The following is a 14,996-nucleotide window of genomic DNA, read 5'->3' as shown; positions in this document are numbered from 1 at the left end:
GAAGAGAGAGCAAGCTGAATATCTGCCTCGTGAGAAATTGACTGAGAAGCGTGGCTTGGAGGCATTGTAGGCAAAGGTGTGGTGGGTGCGCAAAGTTGGTAGGGTGACCGACTCGCTTGCCTGACCGACTCGCTTATCCGTCACGTTACCATTTATTTTCTGGAAGATTTCCACTTTAGCCTCGGAAATTAGCTCAGAAAGAGGTCGCTGTGCATATGCCCTCTGTTCTGAATATTGTTTCAGGTTAGGAGATCAACACAATTATGCGGGCAGTTTCTCCGCAATCAGCAACACAAGCTTTTCTCGACGGAATAATTTAGGGGAAAAGCAAGCTCACTATTTCCCCTCTCTTAGTATGACAAGCTTCTAGGCATTTACTACTGGTGCCTTCATTTAAATTTCTCGGTACACTAACGTGTTCTTCCTGGTTCACCGCTATTTGGACAGTATGTCCAGACTTCGCTATATGGTACGAGTGCTTCTTTTCCTCGAGATAAGACGCCAGAGCTTTACCCATTTTACAGTAGCCCAATAAGCAACAAACCGGTCTTTCCGCACGTGAAGCGGCCCGTATCATATTCTGGAATGTGCAGACCGGCTTAATGCGTGGTGCGCGGTGCGCAGCCCAGCCAGTGCGCGATTTGACTTGCCCGCTGATAGGACGTCGAACAACAACTCGGTCCCGTCTATACTGAACTCCGTTTAGCCCTAGGTGAATAGGAGTTTAGAGCCGGAGTCGGATATTAAATGCTCATTTCACCAGGGACAAGGAAAACGTGGGGAAGACGCCCTGGATGCGCGACTATACTTACAGCCCTGAGAGTACCATGTGTCGTGCGTAGCATCTTCTCGATGTCACTGTTCTGTGGTTCGAAACATTTGAAACGACGAATCGTTACCTCCAAAACCAAGACACAAAATATGGTGTGTGGTCCTAGTGTTCTAGTTTCAGCTTCTCAGTATATCCCCGTGTTCTAGAAATATCAAGGGATGATGGATATCTCAAGTCCGACGACCCGAACCCGAATGGCATCGCATGAAGTTCACATATAGTAGCGCCTCGCCATAGAGACATTCACACACCACCTCGACATTGGTATACAGGACTAGAAGAAGCATACTTAGACACGCGGGAAAGTTAGGCGACCGCAAGTGCCACCATAATACCTAGTTCTTCGCATCTCTATACGGAGCTTACTACGGGCCGCTTCATATCCCCCGGCTGTCGATTCTTGAATCAGGACATCAATTACTAAACTGACGCTTCGTTATGATTTATTTTTCGTTTCAAAAGGAAAAGCCACCCCATTTGAACATTTGAACAAAATAGGGAATCCATGGTTGAAACCAAGCACAAGAAAGAGGTGTTGATGTGCCATTCTCATGCGGCGCTTTTGCACGCACAGACCACTCGATAGCTGCAGATGGCGAGACAGGGCATGACGACTTGAAGCTTCGGGTCATTCATCCACCCAACCACAATATCGCCATCACGACACCGACAAGTCCTCGAACCGTCCATCTCAATCTTGAAATCGCCGTCCTGACGTTATCGCCTTTCTTCGGATACCAACAATAGCTAGATTCGCGCTGCCTCGAAAGCGCCGTTAAACAAGCTTATCCGCCTCCAAGCGATACCAGAGCTTCAAACCGCCCAACATGGTCAAGCCTGTTGTTTCCGCTATGAATGCTTGGACATGGTATGTGCGATCCAGGACTTGTTGGAAGGAAGACGAGGAAGCTAATGTGTTGGCAGCATTGTCGTGTCCCTGTTCGCGATTGTCATTCTGTCCACGCTGGGAGCACTGTTCAGAGTACGTCTATCCTGTAAAATGCGGCCGCACAGTATCAAACATGCTGTCGCGCATCTCTCAGCATCAAGAGGAATCGAGGAAATAGCTAACATGCGATTTGTAGGGAAGCAGCAACACGGTGATGGGCGGAGAGGAGGACCCCAAGGACGGTGGCGCGGTGGCAGGCGCACTATTTGGGGCCGTCTTCATATACATTGTACGATCTCACCATCGCTTAGAAAAGCGCGATTTGCTAACTGAATACAGGGCTTCTTCGTTTTCTGCGGACTGCAGGCCCTCCTTCACATGCGCGAAAGCCGTCGTGGCGCGATAAGCCTGTCATGATTTCGGATACCACGGAATACACGATCATAGGATAATCCGGCCTGGAGAAAGGCTAGGAGTTCGCTAGACGCGATGCAGGAAGGTCAGGTTGATAAAACAGCGACGCACCTGTTGAAGAGAGATGGAAGTATTTGTAACTTGTAACATGGCATACGGCGTTTGGTGGATACAGGTGATTTCTGCGGTTTGCAACAAGACGTTTGATTTAGTACAATACATGCTATTTTCACGCGCGTGTATTGACCCTGTGCATCATATCCCTTTGGTAACCAAAACTTGGACAATACAACGACCCAGCGCCAGCAATGCACACTCATCTACTATCATCAATCCAATGCCCTTAATCACGTGGCTTACCACTCCCTCTCCCACAATGGCTCGAGCGTCTTGCTCATATACGGGCCATCCAGCCAGTACCCAAGCTTCGCGTAGTAACTGCGAACACCGACACCCGAAATGACACTAATCTTCGTACTTCCATGCTCCTCCCTCGCTATCCGCTCCGCCTCCTCCATCAAAAGCGTGCCATAGCCCTGATGCTGGAACCTCTTTGGATCCCTCGCATGTATCGGCACCGCCGACCCATAAACATGCAACTCACGCACAAGTGACGACGGCTGGCCCGTCAGTTCCGGCCGAAACGTATGTTCCTTTGAGCACTGGCGCAGCCGCAGCAGCGCGATAAGGATATCCTGCTTGGGATCCTCGTACGCGAGAAACGTTTCCCATCCGCCGTTTGCCGCGTAGTCTCTCCGCACGAGTTCGACTTGGTCCGGATGAATCTTGTGCTTGACTTCGTTGATGCCGACTTCCCTCGTCCGCACATCGCGACATGAAGTACCAAAGTCTTTCATGCGGGCGAGTGCGAGTTCGCGCAGATTACCGTTTTCAACACCGGACGTGACGAGTGGCATGGGGATGTCACGTTGCACGCGGTAGATGCGAGTCCACGGTGGTACGAGAGCAAGGATGCGAGCGACGATGTCGATGAGGGCGTTGGGGGTGTAGTTCTTGTAGCGGCCTGTCCGCCATAGCTCGTAGAGTCCTGTACCGCGGATGACGAGCGTAGGGTAGATTTTGAGGCCGTCGGTGCGGAAGTCCGGGTTGGAAAAGTACTCAACGAACTGGTCGAGATCGCGCTCCATACCTACGTTGGGGAGATCGGGCATCATGTGCGATACGACTTTGAAGCCTGCATCTTTGGCGAGGCAAAAGGTTTTTGCTACTGCGGCGACGGTGTGGCCTCTGTTTGTGTCGCGGGCTACGTCTTCGTAGAGAGATTGTACGCCGATTTCTAGACGGGTGCATCCGTATCGTAGCATGGATGAAAGATGCTGGTCCAGACAGTAATCTGGTCGTGTTTCGATTGTGATACCGACGCACTTGATGTTGCTCATTTCGCCGGCTGCAACTGCTTCATCCACATCCTTGGTTTGGTACCCGGACAGGGCGTTGTGTAACTGTGATATGAACTCATCTCGGTAGGATTCTGGAAGAGACATGAATGTACCGCCCATGATGATGTACTCGACCTTGTCTACACTGTGGCCTAGTGACTTGATTTGATCGACACGACCACGAGCTTGCTCATACGGATCATACCGCGCTCGAATAGCGCGCATAGACGTTGGCTCATAGCCTGTGTATGATTGAGTCGAGTATTCAAAATCTGAGTCTGGGCCTCCTGGGCAATATACACAAATATTGCCAGTGTACGAAATGTGCGGGCAGCGATGTGGCTTGCACATTACTGCCACTACTGCAATACCCGATGATGTACCTTTTTGCCTAGTCAGTCCGCGTCTCTTCTCCAAAATTTTGGATCATTTTATCCCAACATACGGATCGGCTTTGCAATGAGTTTTGGTAAGATATATTTCTTGTAGTGTTCTGGCACCGCCGCAATAATCGCTGTAAGTGGCGGCTGGCTCTTCAAATAATGTTTCTTTGCAATCTGACCGCGCAAAGAGTTCAAGTTCAAATCTTTCTTTGGTTTTGTTCCATCCGCCTGGGATTCGTAGTCTTGGATGAGCGCCGACGCAATATCTGCGCATGCCCGCATGTATCGCTCATTCTCGGGTGGCAACTTTACATTCTTTGGTAGCCTCCTCTTATTTTGTGTTTCTGTTACCGTCATTGTCGCCATGATGGGCAGATTTGTGTTGTCTGGTGTTCGCAGGATTGCGATGGCGAATCTTGAGGGTTGAGCCTCTCTATGTGGAGTCACGGGTGGGGTGAATTTCGGTAACTGCTAGGCTGTATTTGGACTAGCGAATTTCGCTTCCTGCGAGTGATGTTGTGCAGGCACTCTCTCGATTCCAAGATCAACATCATTGTTTGGAATATTATCCCTGCTTGAAGATGACCCTCAAATGCTGGAAGAAATACATTTGCATCGCCCATACGACGTGACTATGGTAGCAAGACTTGATAAGAAAATGTGTCTATCATGCAGCTGATATCCAGACCAAGAAAGACACGTCCGAGTCAACACTTCTTGACAACATCAGATCATCCATATCCTTCATCCAACTATTCACCAGCAAAGCTGAAGGGAATTCGGCTCATTATATCAAAGTCCTTGACCATTCGTAACGACACCGCCATTTAGGCCACTAGCAATAGCGACTAGGTCAAGGCGGCGTCTAGTTATGAAGCTGGTGTATCTTGAATAAGTATCGTTTACCGTACCCAAGAGCTAAATGGTCATGGGGAAGAATTCGTCAGAGATACTCCGTGAAGAATGTACTTATTTACTATCTACTTTGTACCCTGTTTCCCTTTACATTCTTTGTATTAATCCTTACACTACAAGCGTAACGAACCAGAGGAGAGAGTATCATCCGAAAAAATGGACGAGGGGTATCAAATCGATCTACCTACAAATATGCCACACCCCAGCGAGCTTAACAACAACAGCCGCTGACGAAGGCCTGAGCAGCTCCATCTTTTGCAACAGTTCCATTACTTCCTCAACCCGACTCAAAGCATTTTCCTTCTCTCTTTTCTTTGGCAATCTAGGCTTTAGACCTTAATCCCGCGACCTTCGTAACAATGTTGAAAATCTTAATAAAGACATTGACGATGAGCCCAAGAGCCGCAGTTGGAACAAAAATCTGCAACCACTCGTACCACTTGACCGGTCGGACATCCGTCTCAATCCAGCCTGCGCCCTTCAATGGCTCTCCGCCGTCGACACTAGGTGTTTCACCGTCGTCCGCAGGGAAACGGTTGTGTTCAACAAAGTACTGTAGTAGATCATCTTTTTCGCGCCAACGCAGGAGTAGCCAGTCAGAGAACTCCTTCTCATCGTGGACTGGGATGTCGGCGGTGGCGTAACGGCGCCAGTGCATATTTACTGATTTTGGAGAGCGACCTTGGAAGTAGGTACCGCGGAGGGTGAAAATATCTTGACCATATTGGCCGACACTAGTAAAGATTAGCTGTCGTATAGACTAGCAGTAGAATGCGGCTAAGCTTACGGGACGCCTTCATAGGCTACTGTGCAATCATACAGATATTCGACGGAAGTCTTGAGCTCTTTCAAGCAGAACAACAAGCCAGTGCTTCTTGGTAACATTGCATGCCTCAAGTCGTCAATCTTGTTCTTCTCTGCCCACTTTCTACTCGATATTCGACCGTTTACGCTGAGGTTTGTGCCTTCGGGAAAGATGAGCAGCCACATGGGGTCAAGTTCCTGGGAACCAGACAACGGGCCGCTGTGGCTGGTGGTCAGCCTTTTCAGCCGATGCTGAAAACGTTCCTTGTCCGTCGACCACTTGCGCGAGAGGAAGATGAAGCCATATAACCTCATACCCCAGCCTATGACGGGTATATACTTCAACGACTCTTTAAGGATAATGTAGAGATGGCCATGCATCGAAGCCGTGTAAGCCACCCACCAGAGGTAGACCCAATCAGTGTAAATCTACGGAGTGTTAGTGGCTGCTGGCGGATAAGCGGGACGGGGACGGGTAGACGAACTTGGTGGTTGGAAATAAGGACCAGTCTTTCGGGAAAGTTGGACTGCAATCGCCCATCCTTTGTTTTTCTCAGTTGTCCCCTCATGCTCTCATCTCCACTAACTCGCATGGTAACGGGAGCCCACCAGTAGGTCATGGTGGTGATGACGATGCCAAATTGCTGTTTGGACATGGCCATCCATGCATAGTAGAGGTTCTTGCTGTATAGATACAAGGGAATGCCGAAATACTGTGTGATAGCGATGCTGGAACATAGAGTCAGCATCCTGTGGGGGCCTATCCGCCATGCGTGTATACTGACGCCACGATGCTCCCGGCGAAGTAGGCTGCGAACAAAAACATGCGCAGGGCCTGTGAAAGTGCGCCATGCTTGATGTCGCCCGCTGGATGCTGGGCTGGTTCGGGGTCTTGTGGACGGGCAGGTGTTTTGGTACGCTGTGCTTTTAGCTTTGCGATGACAGGTGGCTCAACGGGCATCTGCCGCTGTCTGAGGCCTTGGATCGGCATAGTAAGGTTGGGGGAAAGCATGTGCAGACAGCTGTCAGGTAATTCTTTTGGCTCAGGCAAGGGCTGGTGCAGCGAATGTACATGGGTGTACCGAGTGGAAGTGGCCGGATCGCTCAGATGGGCGCGTGAATCGCGGCCTGAGCATGTGATGGGGAGTCGTGGCGTAACGAGGAGTGGTGGACATCCAAGGATCGAGGTAGCGGTTGCCTGGCAAAAGAAGGTGGAGAGAAGGAAGACGAGGCAGGGTAAGCAGGCGACAGCTTGCAGCATGTACCCATGCTTATGGTGTCGTGGACGCGCGCAGCGCAACAGGCTGATGCCGATCCACCTCAGTCCATCTGAGATGATGGCACCGGGCCAAAAGATAATACCCCCACCTGTACAGGGATTGCCCGAGCGCTGCGGGACGCTAGGCTCTCCTTCACTCGCAGCTCGCAGCCCGCAGCTCACAGCTCCCATCCCATCCCATCCCACGTTGCCGACACGTTGTTTGCACGTGAAGGTGGAGATTAGCCCTGCTATCTCCGCATCACCACTCTGCTACAGAGTACTACTACCCATGTATCCATCTACCTACGTTCGGTGTGGTGGCTCTGCATTCACTGCCCGCCTCTCGCAGTCCAGCATCGCCATGACTGCTGCTCCCACAGTTGCTCTCGTCATCGCCCAGTCATATGGCATCCACCCGCCGGCTTAGTCTCTGCGCACCGCACCGCACACAACTACAGACGTAGCTATATTCTTATACACAGCGCCCCGAAGATGCGCATATCCCAGAGATACCCTCTGCCGTGGCGGCTCCTTGGCTCGCCCGCACAGGCGCGCAGTTTCTCTTCAACACCCCGCCGTCACGAGATCAAGCACATTTCCGAGCTGCCTCTGCGCACAAAGCCGTCGTACATACAATCCCCCAACAACACGCTCCTCAGCCTGCAATGGCCATCGCCGCCACGAAATATACTCGTCACCAAGAAGAAGCGCACGCCCAACATCACCGAGTCCGTCATTGAGTTCACGTCGCATATCCGCTCCACCTACCCCGCCATAAACGTCATCTTCGACCCAGAAACAGCAGAGGAGCTGCATGAAAAACTTTCATTTCCCGTGTATACATACAAGAGAAGCAATGGCGTGCCGCAGCAGCTTTCGGATAAAACCGATCTGGTCTGCACTCTAGGCGGAGACGGAACGCTGCTGAGAGCTAGCAGTCTCTTCAGCCATTCCGAAAATGTGCCTCCCGTCCTGAGCTTCGCCATGGGTACAATCGGTTTCCTGGGCGAATTCAAATTCAAAGAATACAAACGGGCGTTTCGAGAAGTGTACATGAGCGGTGCGCCAGACACGTACGCAACGCTATCTGATTCCTTGGGCAAAAGCCCACCACGCTTGCCTTCTTCGCCCGACGATCCTCTAGACAAACCATTGAGCTACGCAGATATACGTGGCAAGGCAATGGGGACCAACAGGACGGCGCGCATCCTCCTCCGCAACAGACTCAAAGTCGGTGTTTTCGGGCCCGACGGGAAGAGAATCGGGAGCACAGACGATGAGGGTGATACCTACGCGTTGAACGAAGTCACGCTGCACCGCGGCGGAAGTCCACATCTAAAAGTTATCGATGTATACATCAACAATCGTTTTCTGACTGAAGCCGTTGCAGACGGTATGATTATCAGCTCGCCCACAGGCTCAACCGCATACTCGCTTTCCTCTGGCGGAAGCATCGTGCATCCTCTCGTTCCATCAATCTGTCTCACGCCCATCTGCCCGCGCTCACTCTCTTTCAGACCCCTAGTCCTGCCCGCCGAAACACCCATTACACTGCGTCTCGGCGCCAAGAACCGCGGTCGCGAAGTCGAGGTTAGTATCGACGGCAGCACCATCACAGAGAAACTGGGTACGGGCATGGAAGTCCGCATAAGCGGGGAAGAAGTCAAACGTGATGCCAGAGGTTGGGAGGGTGGCGTACCCAGCATTGTTAGAGGCACAACGGGCAAAGAGGATATGGCAGAGGATCATTGGGTCGGCGGTCTGAATGCGTTGTTGAAATTCAATTATCCATTTGGGGATCAGGATTCTTAAGAGCAGTCCCCAATCTAAATATTTTTTGGTGTCGAAGCAAGCTTGAGAAAGCGAGATACACCATACAATCAACATAGCCAAAAAAAGAACAATAAATGTACATAAACTACTCTACTCCACCCGCGTATACCTCGTCACACTCGTATAATCCTTCTGCGGCCCCTTGACCTCGTACTCGATCTCCCACCACACCTCTTCCTTTCCCTCTCCACCCCCTTCCACCGTCATATCCCCCGCAAAAGCCCACGTCGCAGCATACAAATCCCTCCCACAAAGATGCGTTTCCCTATTCTTCGCTCTAACCACCTTCTCCCCCTCGCCCGCTTGCAGCTCCCCCATCTCAACAAACAATCCGCCAACCCCCTGCCCACCGTCTCCAACACCACCCTCCTGCCGCGCCGCACGCATCTTATCGTCGTCGAAGAAGCGTACGGCGATGAACTCGGTATCTGCGGTCTCAGCACCAGGGCAGAGCTGGTACACGTATTTTCTGCGCGCGGTGAAACTTAGGCCGGTGGTTGTGCTGAATGTGCCTTCTTCAGCATATAGCAAGGTTGGTACGGGAATAGAAGATGTGTGGGGGACAGGAGTGAAGGTAGCGGTACCGGTTACGGTGCCAGAGGGGTGAGTGGGGAGCTTGGAGGTGAGGTTGCGGGTGAATTTCCAGGTTGAGGTGGTGGCGAGGTTGGTGAAGATGGATCTAGGACTGGAGAGTGGTGGGGGTTCGGAGGGTAATGGACTGGTTTCGCGGATTGGGAGGTTCGCTGTTGGTTGTGTGGGGAGAGAGGCTTTTGGGTCTTGGGTTGAGAGTAGCATGGCGTTGACGCTTTGTAGTGTTGCTCGACTTGGATTCAGGGCTGCGTTGCTCGTCGTGATCCAGCTCAATCTTTGTTTGATGAATGCTTTGTCCATTTCCTTGGCTTCTTTTGCTTTTGCTGTATCGACTACTCCGTTTTCGTTTGTGTAAAGACATAATATCGCTAGTGCAGCTCCAACAGAGAGATCTTTGCCTGTAGGACAGCACACGAGTATTTTGTTGTGTGTGTCGGGAGTTTGAAGAGAAGAGAAGAACGGTATGAGATGAGGAAGCTGAGTGCGAAGATCGCGTGATCCCAGCTTACCAGTCTGGCATTTCAGATGAAGGTAGCGTTTTACTCCCGCATCTTTGAGTGCAGAAGATCCAAAGGACTCAGGTGTGCAGCTGACTAAAGTTTCAAACCCTGCTAGTTGTACATCTTCGCTAGATGAGATGTACAGCTGTGATGTAGGCTTGATCAAGCTTGCAATTGCGCCACTGCCCTTTTGTTCCTTGGTCAGCTTTGCAATGATCTTTGGAGCATCCTCTTCATTCATCTTCATCAGCATATCCTTGTTTTCCCAGAAGAGTGACGGGGTAAGTCCATGTGACCATGCCTCGTGGTCGTCTGCAGCGCCCTGAATATATCCGCTTTCTGATGCCTCGGCGCCATGGACACGCCGTGATGCTGTGCAGAGAACTATGGGATGGAAGTCTGGAAAAGAAGGAGCCGAATCCGGAAGAGGAGATTTCTGTGTTATCCATATGGGTCGGAGTGGCTTTTTCAGCTTACTACGGAGAAGTGGGATATTGGGTTTGCAAATGTCCTTTCGTTCCATCAGCCACTACATGCCGGCGTTTCAACAGCCCAGGGAAACATACCAAGAACTGTTGTACAAAACCATCTATCCTCTTCTCCATCTGTGCATGCTCACTCTCTCCCACAGCTTGCGGTGGTGTAAAAAGCCTCATCTCTTCTTTGGCCTTCTCCCCACCAAACACTGCCCGATTCATCACGCAACACCACGTTGGAATCGTCTTACTCAATGCATCTGGCATACTCTTTCCCCTCCTCGTACTATCCACTACGACTGCACCGCCCCATTTCTCTACCACATCGAGCAACTGCAAATTCAGCCTTCGCAAGCTGAAACTCCATTCGCCCATGTGGCCGTCTGTGCTTTTAAAATAGACGGATCCGGACTTCAAAGATGGTGGAATGTACCAACTACCACAGCGCTCATTGGCTACCAAAGGAAGTTCATAGGCTGATGCAACAGATTCGACAAAAGCACTGTCGGAAATGATTGAAGCGAGCCGGTTGTGTGTTGAGAGCGTTGAACGGCGCAACGATGAGAGCGTGCTTGATAAGGTTGGCGTGTTGGAGAGATGCGGAAATATAACATCCGCTTCAGTCAACGGCTTGGACATTGCGTGCCTAATTTTCGATCTTTCCGATTGCTAATGTCCAGTCTGGTCAATGAAAATGAGCTATCAACACTCTTTACCCCGCATCGTGTTGGGTTTCGTAAGGAAAAGAGTGTTCTCAATCAGATCTCCAGCATTTCATTCAATCAAGTTTGATAAAGCCATATGATAAATTTCTTTATTTCGGGCGTGAGGGTAATAGTCGTGCGTGGGGTGCTTGAGTCGGCGAGGGAGACTGGGTCAAATGTGAGGGGCTAGACCATTTGGGGCTAGTGCATATGCTCCACACGCGGACGAGAAGTCTGGCCACGGTGGGTTTACCAGATAGCATTCGTTCGAGGAACATTGAGTGAAATAGTTCACCGCGTATGTTATTCGATTTTTGGGTTTCACTCAACAGACTCCACTCACCCCTCAAGCCATCCAAGTTATAATCTCGTCCCACGAGCTTCTGAAACCACGATGCAGCTCGTCGGCGTGCTTGCTAAACAAAAACACCACACGGAAAAGTAACAATAGATGCGGAATAATGTTTTTGTGAATCTCAATTCACAATATCGAGACTGGACGCGAATGAATCAAAAGAGGAAGGATAGGAGACAACGAAATTATAACCGCGGTGTCCTCATTGGGTTGCGGTGGTGTGATTCGTCGCAAAAGTGTGGTAACGTCAATCTAAGTTGGACATGGACACGAGCATACCGCTGACCTGCGAGTGTGATGTTATCCCGACTTGATTCAGATGCCAAAGTCTACATAGTAGACCGAGGGAGGGTAATGTGAATGATGTCGGCAGCGACGGAGTCTTCGTCCTATCCTTCACGCATGGTCCTCATCAATCATCCGGGAGTCTCAAAAAGGTACGGAAGTCTACATAAGCTTAAGGATTCGGCCGATTGCGAGGCTTGCGGGGCCACAATGCGGAGCTTGAGTGAACCAAGAGCCTTTGGATATTGCCGCTAACACCAGATGGGACTAAACGTGGTGCATGGCGGCAGGTATCTCCAATTACCCGACATCCGGGAGTTTCCAAATATCTCGCCCACTCACATGTCGCCTTTGCAAGATTGCTGTCATCACCTTATACGACCAAGGCTCCTATGGTTGGTTGCGACACTTTGCAGCGCGTCGCCGTCTACCTATGATACAAACACCGCAACATATATTACGGCACCCCAGTAATAGTAGCACATTGTTTTCCGGTCCAAGTCACTCTGAGGGAGATGCCCCATTTCCCCGTTGACTATCCGCAACGTACCCGAGCCTCACTGCCTTTGTATAGGGAAACGCTGAACCGCGGCGCAGACAAGTCAAAACCAACCTAGTAACATCAGTCACGAGCCGTTCGTTTGCTCCAAGCTACGACACCCCGTTCGTGCATAGACTTGACTTCTCGTTACACCTAGCATCCACCCTTGCATAGAACGACTGCCATGGTCCACCTTCCAGAAGTTTGCACAATGTGCCGTGTGTCAGGATAAATGAAATCCTCAGCAGTGTCCGAGATCTGCCTTCATCAAATTAGGCAGTCATGTGCACGGCAGAATGTTTCGAGAAGGCGGTTCAGCCAAAACATCCCGGGCCGAATACGTACGCTTACTTCTAGTACGCCAAACAACGCGCTCATTCTGTTAACACCTGATACATCTATGCCATGGGGCCATATAGCTTCAACACACTGTATGCAGGCTCATCACTGCTGCGTCATCCGGCGGCTCGGAGTCGTGTACCGCACAATCCAAGTACAAATTTACATGTACCCACAAATGAGGCTAACTATACAATGCCCTGGTGCTTCAGTTTGTAGTGGTCAAGTAAGCATGGTGGAATGATAGACGTGGTCGACCGAGGCCATCTCGTTGCTTGGTATGCTCGAACATCGCCATCATTCCCATAGTCGATTCGTCGGGGTATTCATAGATGAGGCTGAGAAATTAACGTCGAGACCGCGGGGTAGAGGCTCGGAAAGCCAACATCCCCGCAGTTTTAAAGTCTCTCGTAAGACATTCATCTATTGACCCTGCTAGTCATATATGCCAATCAAGGACGCATACACAAAGACAAATTAGGCACCGTTTGCGCTTCAGATCCTACTTTTGGGAAGAGACTTTGAGAAGTGTTCCAACACTATCTCATCGACGAATATGAGATGGCAAGGCACTGCCGCTCCAACGAAGCCCAGCTTATCAAATGTTACCCAAGTGCCAAATCTCGACTCCACTGCAAGAACAGCACTCTTGCCTCCTACTAAATTGGCACTTTACTACAGTTAAACTTGGTATAGTATCGTTCCCCACATGATATACGTTTCATCTAAATCTTATTTCTTGGGAGCTGATCACCCAAACCTGACAACTGCTCCTTGTCAATCACCCTCGGGCCTGCTTTCCGATGGACGAGTATCCTAATTCTGGGCTGCCAGTACGTGAGTTGTATAAGAAGGAGGCTCGTCACTTGAATATCTCAGCATCCAAACTACCACACGCTCTCTTGCATTCGCACGTTTTCTTACAGCCACTACCATGAAAGGCCTTCTCTCCGCAACCGTGGCTTCGGCCATCTCTGGCGCTCTTGCATTGCCTTCTCCTGCCGAGCGCCGCGACATCGCTGCCCGCCAGGCCGCAGTATGCTCTTCTCCTGTCACTCTATCTGGAAACCCGTTCTCCAATCGCACCCTCGCTCCCAATGGTTTCTATGCTACCGAGGTCAAAGCAGCTGTCTCCAACATCAGCGACTCGTCACTTGCCGCAAAAGCGGCCAAGGTCGCTGATATTGGAAGCTTTTTCTGGGTGTAAGGCGCTCATAGCTCGGACTGTATGGTTTCTAGTGAAGAGGATACTGACATGCAATTCAGTGATACGCGTGAAAAGATCAAGATGCTCGACGACATCGTCAAGAATACCGCCTGCAACCAGATTCGCGGAATCATCGTTTACGATCTGCCTGGTCGCGACTGCGCCGCCAAAGCATCCACCGGTGAACTTGCCGTTGGCGAAATCAACATTTACAAGACGCAGTACATTGATCGTGAGTACTAATCATCACTTTATCTTATGCGAATCTCGCCACTAACCCGGAATTTCACCATAGCCATTGTTGCACTCATCAAGAAGTACCCAAACATCGCTTTCGCTCTGATCATCGAGCCCGACTCTTTGCCCAACTTGGTCACCAACAGCAACTTGGCGACGTGCCAGGCCTCTGCTGCCGGATACCGCGAGGGAGTTGCATATGCGCTTAAGTCGCTAGATCTCCCCAACGTAGCTCAATACGTGGATGCTGGTCACGGTGGCTGGCTCGGCTGGGACGCCAATCTCAGTACGTACTCTCCTTTACCTCTCATTAAATCATACATGAAGAAGAGAAAAAAACAGAAGCTAATCTGAGCAGAGCCGGGCGCTAAGGAGCTTGCAACGGTCTACAAGAACGCTGGCAGCCCCAAGTCAGTGCGCGGTATCGCGACCAACATTGCCGGCTGGAACTCGCTGGACCTCGAGCCTGGAGAGTTTGCTGGTTCCTCCGACGGCCAATACAACAAGGCACAAAACGAGAAGAAGTACGTTTCTCTCATCTCGCCCGAACTTGTCTCGGCAGGCATGCCCGGCCAGGCTATTGTCGACACTGGCCGCAATGGCGTCACTGGTCTCCGCAAGGAGTGGGGTGACTGGTGCAATGTCAAGGGTGCTGGATTCGGCCGTCGCCCGACATCTGACACTGGATCTTCGCTCATCGATGCCTTGGTGTGGGGTAAGCCCGGTGGTGAAAGCGACGGTACCAGCGACTCATCCGCGAAGCGCTACGATTCATTCTGTGGCAAGGACGATGCCTTCAAGCCCAGTCCCGAGGCTGGAGCCTGGAACCAGGCCTACTTTGAGATGCTTGTCAAGAACGCCAACCCGCCTCTGTAGAGCAGTGGCGCGCTTTCTGGGCATTTTTGGCTCTAGAAGGACGGTAGAGCAGGGTCTAAGGACAACTTTCTTTGTACATAGATAGTTTGTGAGGAGGGAAGCGAGGAGGTTTAAGGCGAGATTCATTATTTTCAGGTCAAAGCAACAATAGAAC

General features: G+C 50.9%; 6 protein-coding genes across 6 annotated transcripts; 3 read left to right on the top strand and 3 right to left on the bottom strand.

Moving 5' to 3' along the window:
• Positions 1-1,659: 1,659 nt before the first annotated feature.
• Positions 1,660-2,138, top strand: COCMIDRAFT_85613 (uncharacterized protein; the record flags this gene model as incomplete). Its single annotated transcript, XM_007686285.1, has 4 exons — positions 1,660-1,700; positions 1,757-1,814; positions 1,918-2,010; positions 2,061-2,138. 4 exons carry the CDS (start codon positions 1,660-1,662, stop codon positions 2,136-2,138), a joined length of 270 nt encoding a protein of 89 aa, XP_007684475.1.
• A 353-nt stretch (positions 2,139-2,491) lies between these two features.
• Positions 2,492-4,284, bottom strand: COCMIDRAFT_23281 (uncharacterized protein; the record flags this gene model as incomplete). Its single annotated transcript, XM_007686214.1, has 2 exons — positions 2,492-3,918; positions 3,981-4,284. 2 exons carry the CDS (start codon positions 4,282-4,284, stop codon positions 2,492-2,494), a joined length of 1,731 nt encoding a protein of 576 aa, XP_007684404.1.
• Positions 4,285-5,155: 871 nt separating this feature from the next.
• COCMIDRAFT_85765 (uncharacterized protein) lies at positions 5,156-6,598 on the bottom strand (the record flags this gene model as incomplete). The annotated part of the gene is made up of 4 exons (XM_007686284.1): positions 5,156-5,567; positions 5,621-6,066; positions 6,123-6,366; positions 6,423-6,598. 4 exons carry the CDS (start codon positions 6,596-6,598, stop codon positions 5,156-5,158), a joined length of 1,278 nt encoding a protein of 425 aa, XP_007684474.1.
• A 792-nt stretch (positions 6,599-7,390) lies between these two features.
• COCMIDRAFT_2170 (uncharacterized protein) lies at positions 7,391-8,710 on the top strand (the record flags this gene model as incomplete). The annotated part of the gene is made up of 1 exon (XM_007686201.1): positions 7,391-8,710. The coding sequence occupies one exon, from the start codon at positions 7,391-7,393 to the stop codon at positions 8,708-8,710; it is 1,320 nt and encodes a 439-aa protein (XP_007684391.1).
• Positions 8,711-8,821: 111 nt separating this feature from the next.
• On the bottom strand, positions 8,822-10,937 carry COCMIDRAFT_23278 (uncharacterized protein; the record flags this gene model as incomplete). The annotated part of the gene is made up of 3 exons (XM_007686213.1): positions 8,822-10,206; positions 10,300-10,333; positions 10,389-10,937. 3 exons carry the CDS (start codon positions 10,935-10,937, stop codon positions 8,822-8,824), a joined length of 1,968 nt encoding a protein of 655 aa, XP_007684403.1.
• A 2,519-nt stretch (positions 10,938-13,456) lies between these two features.
• COCMIDRAFT_85678 (glycoside hydrolase family 6 protein) lies at positions 13,457-14,842 on the top strand (the record flags this gene model as incomplete). Its single annotated transcript, XM_007686283.1, has 4 exons — positions 13,457-13,725; positions 13,789-13,961; positions 14,025-14,252; positions 14,325-14,842. 4 exons carry the CDS (start codon positions 13,457-13,459, stop codon positions 14,840-14,842), a joined length of 1,188 nt encoding a protein of 395 aa, XP_007684473.1.
• Between the last annotated feature and the right edge of the window lie 154 nt (positions 14,843-14,996).

Source organism: Bipolaris oryzae, assembly GCF_000523455.1.
Source record: "Bipolaris oryzae ATCC 44560 unplaced genomic scaffold scaffold_17, whole genome shotgun sequence".
Classification (NCBI taxonomy): Eukaryota; Fungi; Ascomycota; class Dothideomycetes; order Pleosporales; family Pleosporaceae; genus Bipolaris; species Bipolaris oryzae.
Note: the sequence above shows the minus strand (reverse complement) of the source record. Positions and strands in the feature narration are given on the sequence as shown.